Source organism: Danio rerio, chromosome 2 (genome assembly GCF_052040795.2).
Source record: "Danio rerio strain M-AB ecotype USA chromosome 2, GRCz13ab, whole genome shotgun sequence".
Classification (NCBI taxonomy): domain Eukaryota; kingdom Metazoa; phylum Chordata; class Actinopteri; order Cypriniformes; family Danionidae; genus Danio; species Danio rerio.
Genome location: NC_141022.1, coordinates 34159420 through 34171571, shown reverse-complemented (window position 1 = coordinate 34171571; position 12152 = coordinate 34159420). Strand labels below are relative to the sequence as shown.

Genomic DNA, 12152 nt, shown 5'->3' with positions numbered 1-12152 from the left:
GCGAGTTCCTGCTACTTTAATCACTGAAAGAGAGTGAGTTTGAGCTACAAGCTACAAGCTACGAGCTACAGTCGCATTGCATGCATTTCTGGAGTAAACACCAGCAAAGAAACTCGACACAGTGAAACACAGAAACCCCACTGCCTGCTAACGTTATTATTGATATTGCATTATTCCCAGAGCAGCACAGAGAGAACGCAGAAGTATAAATATCTACAGCGGCTTCGGGTACATGCAAGTTATGCGTCATAGTGTATGATGACCACTTAACGCAAAAGTCGAAATCAATCTTACAATCTTTACCTGAGATCTTGAACACTCTCTCCCAGTCTTTCCAGGAGGAATTTAATATCATCGGTGATGTCCTCATCATCGTATTTCTGCTGGTCCAGGTTCTCCAGCTGTTTTAGCACTTTGCACTGGATCATGGCAAGCGCATACTCCTGACGAGTCTCTCTTTCGGCTGATTTCTCCAGCAGGTTCTACGGCAACAACAAATCAATATTTTAACTTTATATGCAGTAAGATAAATGTCTTATATTATTAAAACTGTACCAAAATTAGTTAAAGTTAGAAGGGTTTGGGCCAGCAGATATGAAATATAAGCACTTGTCCATCGTTAAACTGGTCACATGTAACCGTTTCTACACTGGAGTAGAACATTATCATACATGTAGCAGAAGCTAAGAGCCATCTACACAAGACATGCCAAATCCATTCGTTTAAAATCCATTTGTCCAGTTGAGTGCTTGAAGTACATCAGAAAAGGGGAAAAGTTTAAAGTTCTCACTTGTGTTATCCATTGTAGATTGAATCACTCATAAATTGCATTTTATTGTCTTTAGTCACATCTTTCTGCCCACGTTGCTCGTGTCAAGAGTCGACACAGTGTGAAACAGTAAGTGCATTAAATTATGTTTTCATCACTTTAACAGGTTGTAAAGTTTATTCCAGCTATTTATTTGACCAAAATATCATAATGTAAAAAAGTAGTGCTACCAGGGGCTATTTAAGAGAAATGCAGTAATTATTCAAATAATCGGTTCTTTTTTTTTAAGCCTTATATTGCAAATGAGCAAAGATTATGCAAACCATATGCAGAGCTAAGGTGCTTGCTATCATGGTTTTGTTTAGTAATAAAGTTGAAGCTGTCCCACATACCTCAACAAGGCCAAAAATGTGGCATGAGTTTTGTTGGAAAAACTTGATTAGATTTTTTTATTAAATCATTACAATTGGGGACTTCTCATACTTGTTAGAGGAATTGTGGTGTAGAAGAGGCACATTATGCGCATATATTCTGGCAGTGCTCTAGAATGAACAGTTTTTAGGAAACTGTGCACTCCGCTTACAATACTATTTTTTATCTTCATATTGCTAGATCATTCGAAGTACTTTATCTAGAAGATATTCCTATTAAAAAATAAAAAAAAGTCACATGCACTTTGGTGACAGATAGAGATATTTAAAAGGAAATGGAGTAAATGACTGGCTTTCTCCACAATGACAATGTAATTATCCATAATTTAACATTTACATAATTCTAGAGGTTATGCATCATTGCGAGAATATGTTTGGCAACCTTTTATTATATTTTATTTTATATTTATTCTATTTATTTAGTTTCTTGATAAGGTTAATTCAATATTTATATGAACATGTATCTATATAGATATACATGTGTGGAATGGATTTATTTATGTACTGTATATACATATACAGTTGAAGTCAGAAATATCAGCGCCCAAATGATTAGCCCCCCTGTTTATTTTTCTCCCAATTTCTGTTTAATGGAGAGATTTTTTTCCCCACATTTCTAAACATAATAGTTTTAATAACTCATCTCTAATAGCTGATTTAGCTGATTAATAAAATTGCTGATTAAGACACTTCTATACAGCTTACATGGCAACATTTAAAGGCTTAACTATGTTAATTAGGCAGGTTAGGGTAATTAGGCAAATTATTATATATATATATATATATATATATATATATATATATATATATATATATATATATATATAGCTTAAAGGGGCTATATATTTATATAATTAGGACCTTAAAATGGTTTTAAAAAAATTTAAAACAGCTTTTTACTTTAGCCGAAATAAAACAAATAAGACTTTTTCCAGAGGAAAAAATATTATCAGACATGCTGTGAAAATGTCCTTGATCTGTCAAACATCATTTGGGAAATATATAAAAAAAGATTTAATAATTCAAAGGGGGTCTAATAATTCTGAATTCAACTGTATATGTATGCAGATATGTATTATTTTTGTTTGTTTTGTTCCTACTAGTTATATATTACTGAAAAAGCATTTTAAAAGTTATGAAGTTGAAATATTCAAAATCAAAACAAAGGGATGAACTTAAATCGTATCATTTCAAATCAGATATAGTGGAATAGTTTTAATACTTATAAAAAGAGTAGAAAAGCTTTGCTCAACCACAGCACAGCATGATGTTTTAACCAGGACCCATTTGACAACCTTTTTGGACATTCTACCACTAAAAAAAAAAAAAAAGAACCTTTGCACTGAACAATGTGACTTAAAGCGAAAATTAAAATGTCAAATTACAATAAGAACGCTTTTTATTCCTCTGAATTAATTACTCTCCTAATGGAAATGGATCATTTGGCAGCAAACGCTAACATAAGCTTTGACTTCCATTTTATAACCCTCTGCTTTTAGCTGTGCTAAAATTAGGTGTTGCACTTCTGCACTTACCTAAAAGCTTTAAAAAAAACATGTTTTTCCAGGTATTACTGAAAAAATTCCCACTGTTATCCTTATACATACTAGCAGCAGCCATCAAGTGAAATTGCTGAGAGCAAATTGGGTAAGATATTCAAATCAACTCATGCTGCCACTTCAAGAAAATATCATCAGTTAATGGACAAGAAGATGCAGAGATGTAAAAAGCAAAGAAGAACAGGAAATTAATAAATGATTCATAATTTCCTTTTATGTCTGCTTGTTTGATAAAGTTGCCAGTGCGGGGTTTGTGACAAACTCAAGGTGATGCATCAATATCTTTCCTCTCAGGCAACGTAAAAAAGACAATCTCACAAACGAGGTAAGTATTGATTACTGATGAAACAGTATTGGATCTCATTTTGAGTGGGCCTGAATTACTGTCATTGAGACACTTCAATCTGAAGCCAGTGGAACAGAAACAAAGTAATTATTTGCCATCTCTTTGCCTTCCAGCAGTGTTTAATCAGCGGAATAGAGACATTATTACACAATAACGTCCATGACAAAATTGAACAATTAGAGTCAGTGAATGCACAGCTGTCCAGCATGAAGGATATCAAGCTGCTGCATGTACGAAAAATGGCAATGAACCGAGTAAGTCTGCAAAGGAAGAATTCAGATTAAGATGCAGTGGCGGACTCCTAATAGAGCGATAGCTGCAGCATTGAATTATAAGAGTAATGCATTTTAAGGAGGCGATGAGCAGCACTGGCATTTTAATTTGCTGCAGCCTAATGTTTTGTTTGAACGCAGACTGCTTTAAGCCAGTTTGATGGGTCCCGACATAGTCAGTCTTACAGTGAGCATACATCTTTTTATGCAGTCATTTATACAGCTCAAACAAAGTTCTCTCCTTCTCGAGTCAAAAATATAATAAGAAAATGCTAATGCTCTGTGTATTACCGTGAGTCACATCCTTTACCAGCTCCTATTCCAGATACATGCACCGAAAGTCTCCTTCATACATTAGTAACTAAATTTCCGGTGATGTTATGCTTGTTTTGGAACACGTAATAAATCACAACGAACAGGTCAGGAATCCGATCAACCCAACATACAGCTCTAGTTAACGAGATGATGGATTGTGAGCGCAGTGCTGTCCTACACCTTCCTTGGTGACATTCTGCATCTATGCATACTTACACGCTACTTTCCCATTCAGTGGAAATAAGACGTTGATGAATGAGCTGTAAGTGTGACGCCTGTGCATGAGAGAAAACAAATGAGAGACGTTCGGGTGGAGAATTGAAAAATGATAGACAGAAGAGGTGTTTAGATGCTGTAGAATGATACAAGGACAAATAGCTAAATAGAACGTCAGTTTACTAGACAGAATGTCAGGTAAAAGAGAGATATAGAGCGGTAGAAGACATAGAGAGATCTGATATAAAGAATCCATCTGAAACTGCATTAGAATGCCTAAAATGTCCATTTCATACTTATTATTTGGTGTATTTAATACATTTACATTCAGCAGACTTCTTGCAACCTGTATTGAAAGATGGACAGTTCGAATTATAGACAAATTAAGTGAAGACAACAATTGATAGAATGACAGAAACATAGCGTCACAGAATGGACAAAAAAAGGATAGACAGACAAAAGGACTTGAAAATAGGGCTGCAGAATATATTGAAAAAGTGTTAGTTTCGCGATAAAAGTGATTTGAATGTGAATAATCATAATTATGAATATGAATTTGAATATTCACATCGAAGAGAGGTGCATTAGATTACTTTTTCTTTTTTAGGGATGCACCGAAATAAAAAATGATGGGCCAAAACAGATAATCTTTGCACCTTGCTATTGGTAAATAAAATAAAAACATTACCAATAGTAATAAAAATTTATGCCCAGATTTTCATTAATTTATGGTGTATAAATGTTTGCACTCTGATCGTTTTTTTTAAATTTTAAAATTTCATTTAATCAGAAAAATTTCCATTATTATCTGTTCATATTAGTATACTCATTACTTCGTTTTTATACTTTTTTTATTGAACGTTTTTAGTACAAAAACATCGAAAATGTACAATGAAGTAATAAAATAATTGTAGTAATAAAGTAATATCCATCATTCATATCATTCAAATGGCTCCTACATAAAAAGTATAATAAAAAATATCCAAATTAAAATGTAATAAAAAATATGTTTAATAACGTATATAGATATATTGCTAGATAGATGTATAGTTTGCTAGATAGATTGATCAATAGACAGATTGCTAGACAGACAGACAAATCGGTTTTAATCTAACTACATCTACATCAGCCTTTTACCACTACTCTCCTCTCTGTCTGATTTGCTGGAATGTTCCACAATCTGAAATATTGTTATGGCTTATTTATTCTCCTTTCTTCATCTATGTTAAGCTACGATAAGCTGCTCCAACACAATCTACATTGTAACAAGCACTTGAATTATTAGCCCCCCTTTGAATTATTTTTTCTTTTTTAAATATTTCCCAAATGATGTTTAACAGAGCAATGGAATTTTCACAGTATGTCTGATAATATATATATATATATATATATATATATATATATATATATATATATATATATATATATATATATATATATATATATATATATATATATATATTTTTTTTTTTCTTCTGGAGAAAGTATTATTTGTTTTATTTCAGCTAGAATAAAAGCAGTTTTAATTTTGTTTTTAACATTATAAGGACAAATGATTAGCCCCTTTAAGCTATTTTTTTCGATAGTCTACAGAACAAACCATCATTATACAATAACTTGACTAATTACCCTAACCTGCCTAGTTAACCTAATTAACCTAGATAAGCCTTTAAATGTAACTTTAAGCTGTATAGAAGTGTCTTGAAACATATCTAGTCTTATATTATTTACTGCCATCATGGCAAAGATAAAATAAATCAGTTATTGGAAATGAGTGATTAAAACTATTATGTTTAGAAATGCGTTGAAAAAAAATTATCTCTGTTAAACAGAAATTGGGGGAAAAATAAAACAGCTGCTAATAATTCAGGGGTGCTAATAATTCTGACTTCAACTGTAAATAAAGATGAACTGAAAAAGGACATAGAGGTATGCTCTATAATTAGACTGAAGAGCAGGATATGACTATATTACTTTCATTTAAATCGCATTCAAGCAGCATATTTGTCATCCATTTCATTTCATTTCATCCGCTCTCTTAGAGTACTGACTCACGCCAAATGACGTACCCAAAGATTCCTATATAATCATATCTCTACACTGAGACAGAGCTGCGTATTCGATTAGATTAATGTGCTATGAATAAAGACAACTTGCTGAAAAAGAATAATAAGGCCCATATCCTGGCTGATTACCGTGGATGGAAAATTCACACAAGGCTGAACTACAGACCAATATCTTTAATCCTGAGAGTTTAAAGTGTTGCTTTAGGCCTATATATTTACCAGAGTGTACAAATGTGGAACACAAATAATGGCAAATGTGCAGAGGCAGGTTCTTTGAGAGGTGCAAAATGGAAGCCATGTAATCACAGCCAGGCACAGAGAGAGAGAGAGAATACCTGGTCAGGACAACTTAATAAGCTCTTCAGCAGGTGAGATAAATGAAGCGCAGCACTCTAATTCAATACTGTCAGCGACATGGACAATGAATTCATTACACAACTCTAATACCAACAACAGACCCAGCTTTCAGGGCTAATTTGAACATTAAATGTAGTCTGACCCAAGAACGCCATGTGCAGGAAAATGAAATGCAAAATAAGAGTAACAAGCAGTCTGTTTTTGTGCCTGGGCTATGTATTAAGCAAATATGTGCAGGCAGAGGAAAAGTAATAAGCCTGACGGGAGATAAAATGCCGTAGGACTACATTTGGTCTTTCACTATACCCTAATTCAAATCATCAACATGAGCAGGAAGCGCAATGTAGGGTGACAAGTTTTTTTTTTCTAGTCTGTAAAACCAAGCACTGAATGGATGATGACGTGGAAGTGTGGAAGAGATTAAAACCAGCGCTTTTGTCAATCTGCAACCTTAATAAGGTAATAATGGGGTTCTTGGTATATTCATCATGAAAGCTCTGGGTAAATTAAATCCTTTCAGAATAAAAGAGTGAGTGATCCGCTAATGGACTTTGAAGAGGACACCTTCTGCCGAGCGATGCCCTGATCTGAAAAAAGTGAGAAAACGGACACACCCGTCCATTGGAAATGGTTTAAACACATGTTTTATGTGCACTATTTGTTCAGTAAAAAGAGGATCAGATAAACAGTCTGTCATCAGATTTAATGATCTCTCATTAAGTATTTTTAGATGCATGTTTATATTGCGCCGTTGCTTATCTTCATTCAGCTGAGGCTTCGCAATCTATTTCCTTAAAGTACTCTAATTACCACAACCAAGTCTTGTAAACGACTGGGGTTAAGTGTCTTTCTCTTAAGCATCGTAATATGAAATTTTGTGGTTCTGAGAAATGCTTAACCCTTTAAGTGCGAAAGGTCAGACCAGTTCAAATCTTGCTTTAATGAGTACGGCGTTGAAAATATCACATTTAAAGACTAATTTCAATAGCAAAGCATTTCATTTAATACGTTTAGAATAAAACCTACTTAATTTCTTCATCTCTAAATTAAATTAACTGATATGTGAATTAGAAGATTAAAAAAAAAATACTATAAAAACAAACCAAAATACTAAGCAATTGCTATTCTAACAATAACTCTACAAATTCAGAAGAAATGTTAAATAGAGGCATTGCAGCTAGTGGTCTTAGATTTTTAGACCAACAGCTTGCATTATTTTGGGATTTCATTGTAATGGAGAGCAGGTGGATGAGTGATAGAGTAGGTGTGTGTTTGTGCTTGTGTTTGTGTGTGTACGCGTCTGAGTGGATACAGGGCTGAATTCAGTATGAAATAGCCTATTAGTTGACAACAGCTGAGTCAATCACAGGTTTTTAGATGGAAATGGTTGATATACAGTAAAAGCCCCACTGAAGAGGATCTATTAATCACTCAACGCTAGTGCTGGGCATATTCAATGTAAGTTAAAGGAATTGTAGTTTATTAAATATTCGCAAATGGCATAATGAGACACATTAATACCAAGCCTTTGATAAGAAAAAAACTGATTATTACACCAAATTATGATCACACTGCATGGCACCTGATTAACAGCTGATATGCGACTGTGCTCTATGAACGTCTGCAATGTAGTTATGTACAGTAGACCTAAAAGTAATGTTTACATTTTTAATACACAGTACATGAAGCATCACAGTACTACTATTACAATATCAACAATATTATTTGTCAATATACTGTATTTAACACATTTGTAAAAGTTAGGGAAGTTTTATCCTCTTTGGGCCCTATCATACACAAGGAGCAATAAGGCGCAAACAGTGCATGCTGAGATTTGTTACTATTTATAGACCAGCACAACTATAATTTACACATTTTTAACCACGTTGTTTAAATAGAAAGTCCATTTGCACCACTTTGTAAACTCGTTGGTGTGCTTGTCTAAAAGGAAGACGTGGTAAAGCGCATTGTTGGAGCGTTGCTATTTTGAGGAACTGAAATAGACTGCGGCATCGTGGTGGCATAGTAGGTAGTGCTGTAGCCTCACAGTAAGAAGGTCGCTTGTTCAAGCCTCAACTTGGTCAGTTGGCATATCTGTGTGGAGTTTGCATGTTCTCCCCGCATTAGCGTGGGTTTCCTCTAGGGTGCCGGTTTCCACCACAGTCCAAAGACATGCGGTACAGGTGAATTGGGTAGGATAATATGTCCGTAGTGTATGAGTGTGAATAAGTGTGTATGGATGTTGCAGCTGGAAGGGCATCCGCTGTGTAAAACATGTTCTGGATAAGTTGGGGGTTTATTCCGCTGTGGCGAAGCCGGAAAAAAATAAATGCATGAATGAAATACACCGCACAACTGACCAACTAAAAGCTGGTCTAAAGTCCAGCACAGAGCGCGCTAGTAATGTGGGTCCAAATGCTTACACATTGCTAAATACACACAGAATGTACAGCAATACACAAATATTTACATGTGAAAAAAAGGATCAAAATAATACAAAAAATATTTTCTACAGAAATATAAAAGCCACTGCCTCCATGCCTTCCTCACCTCGGGACTTATTTCAGTTCATTCATAACAATTTGCAAGTGTATAATGTTATAATTATAAGCAGCATTATTTATTTTATGCATATTTATATTTGTTTTAATAAAAACAAGTTTAGATTTGTCGACCTGTCAGGCTTTGGGACAAAATAATAGGATGTGTGTTTGTATATAATTCCATTTTTTGACCACACTTTTTATTATAGTTCATTTTTTTGTTCGCTGGAAATAAGAACTAAATTTAGAAATAGTTTACAAACAGATCTTTGGGCTTAACGAACAAAATTAAACATGTTGGCTAATGGAGGTCTCCACAACAGTAAAGAAGTAAAGTAAACATCAAAAGCAAAGAGGACGAATGGAGGAGGCTTGTTTTTTTTTTTTATCCTCGTGCAGATGGTCTGTTTAACTGTTTTATTGCTAGTTTTCAGTTTTTCCCACTTACAAAGTCCGCCATGTAAATAGCAAATGCAACATTGGAACAATGTAACAGACTCTTAAAGGGACTGTGAGATGAGACTTTGAATGGTTTAATGCATGTTTTACTCAAAACACACCAATAACTCATTAATAGAATAAGCACAGCCCTGTTAGACTATGCGCTGGGGTACAGAGCGTATTTTTCCGTTCTTGAAGTAACAAAAGTGGATTTAGGCACGCCCTTAATGCTTTTGCGCCATGTGATTTAGACTGTGCATTAAAATAAAGTTAAAATAAAGCCCTTGAATCATGATGTAGGAATTGTAATCTTGAATGTATCTATTGTAGATTCAAGAGTCAAGTTGTGAGACAACTGACCTCATGACTACTTTCTCAACAATAACAAAAGAATTGGAAGAAACTAAATGTATGCTTTTTTGCCATGTCTATACATTGTGTTTCATGTTTCAGTGTTTTCTTCTGTCTGTGATTTTAACACACAGACAAATGACCAACGTCACGAGTTTTATTGATAGATAAAACAGATTTAGGTTTGTTTTTCATTTAACCCAATCAAATATGCCTAAATCACTTATATGACGTCTCATTCTTTGATATTTTACTAAATGTAATTACTTACCTAATAATTACTTAATTTAAATACCTTTAATAAAGTATCAGCAAAGGACCTCAAGCCAGGAATTGAACTCGGGTCCATGCAAGCATAATAGTGCTAACTGTATATGTAAGTGTGCAAACCATGAGGCTACCGGCGTCAATAATACTTTTGTTTCTTATTTTAAAACACAGAGTAAAGTTGCTCTCCACGTTCAAAAAAAATTTTTGCTGCATAATCAAAATACTAATGTACAATGAGCTGAATTAACACAATTCTAGAGTTTTTTTTGGAACAACTTAATTGTTTTAGGTTTAATCCACTTACATTTGTAAAAACAATTAAGTTAACTTAATTTGTGTTGGGACAAAATGAAGGAATTGAGTAGAACCAAGCTTTTTCTACAGTGCACTGCCATTACATAAACAAAATCCCTCGTCTTTGTGGCCCAGAAAAGCACTGGAACAACCCCAGAGTGAGTAAATAACAACTGTATTTGCATTTGTGGGTGAATAATCTCTTAATGCTATTTTTAAAAAGGCATCAGGCTAATTTTAAATTCAACAGCCAGAACCGCATTCAGTTGCATTCACAAAGTCAAGAAGGAGAATGGCTTGCTAATGAGTGCGTCATGACACATACCCTGAAAGCAGCCAGAATTATGCGAGTGACCTTCTCTTTGACAGACTCTTGGAGGATGTCGGAGAGGGCTGGTACCACGTTGTAGCGCCGCAGCTGTTCGCAGAGCTGCGGGCTGAATGCCAGGAGCCACACGCAGAAGATCATCTGATACTGCAGCTGGAAGCCACACTTATTGCTCAGCACTGCCGTGATGCTGCAGGACACACAGAAAGAGAAGTCCTAGTTAGTAAGCAGTGGGGCATCTCGCCCCTAATGGTCTGCTGAGAGGATGCTCTTCACCAAGTTAGTCCTGATGGGTTGATGGGCGAGACGGGGGGACAAAATGAGAGCCCACATTTTTGTGATGTATAATGAGACCATTACATGAAAGAAATTTTACTTGAGAGGCAAGAAAAAGAAAATTATCTTAAGAGAAGCCTCATTATCCTTTCTTTCACTCTGTCTGCACACCAGCAAACAAAAGAAGCTTCATGATCACAGGGCTAAAACATGCTAGGACAATGAGAGATGCTTTTTTTGTTCTGCGAGATTCAGTCTTCGATACTGCAAAGGACGGAGAGTACATTTTACAATAGTAAACTAGTAAAATACCAAATAGTATGTTTTTTTTAAATAGTACATTTGTTTTAAATAGTACATTTTAAGAGCGTTAAGGTTTAAGATTACTACACATGAACATATACACACAGTGCTCAGCACATAAAAGCACACCCCTCACAAATTATTAATATTCATTCCATTCATATTTTTAATAGGAAGCTACACAATATTATATTTGTGCATATACATTAGATTAGTGAGTACTGAAGCCAAATCTGGAGCTTATCTAACAAAATAACTTAAGATAATGGTCCAAAAACACCCAAATTTATCTGTTATTGAAAAATATTAAATACAAATTTTAAAATGAGAAAATCAAGAGAAGCAAAAAAATTGAAAATATTTAGTTAAAAATTTGTAAGATGTCATGTTGGCAATATTTTGCTTGAATTTAATTGTACTATTTTTCAATTTCTAAATATGTTCGATGACTAAAATATAATTTTAATAAATATATCCATTTAATAAATCTGTTTTGTTTAAATGCACCAAAAGACATTGCCTATATTCACTGACAAATTGATAAAAATATTCATTTTAAAAATGGGGTGTACTCAATTATGCTGAGCATTGTACATCCTGTACACTACATTTGAAACTACATTTTAAATGTTATTTTAAAAATACCACAATAAAATATTCCCAATCCTTCTGTATCAACTATTATCATGATCAATGTCAAATCTCTATCTTTAGCTCAATTTCTTCAGGATTTTTGCTCCAAAGTGTGTAAACCAATTGTTATCTCATTTTAAACTTTTACTTTAGGAACTTAAACACTTATCAACCAGATGAACATTTCACAAAAAATATATAATTTTATAAAAACCTGTATTGAATAAACTTAAGACATTTTAAGACAGGAAAAAGACTGCCAAAAGATTTTAGGGAAAACATGAAATTCTTAGTTCCTGCAGGGTCTAATGGGTGATATCAAATTATGAATCACAATGCAGATGTAAAAATATGAGGAAAATCTCAAAACATTTTTTTTATC

General features: G+C 34.0%; 1 protein-coding gene across 2 annotated transcripts in view; it reads right to left on the bottom strand.

Moving 5' to 3' along the window:
• Positions 1-12152, bottom strand: part of atp6v1h (ATPase H+ transporting V1 subunit H) — a 60156-nt gene that overhangs the window by 24568 nt on the left and 23436 nt on the right. For both annotated transcript variants that reach the window (NM_001291708.1, NM_173270.3), the window contains 2 exons: positions 10556-10748; positions 304-482 (listed from right to left, as the gene is read on the bottom strand). In NM_001291708.1, coding sequence (NP_001278637.1) covers positions 304-482; positions 10556-10748 — 372 coding nt within the window. The remainder of the gene's footprint in view (positions 1-303; positions 483-10555; positions 10749-12152) is intronic.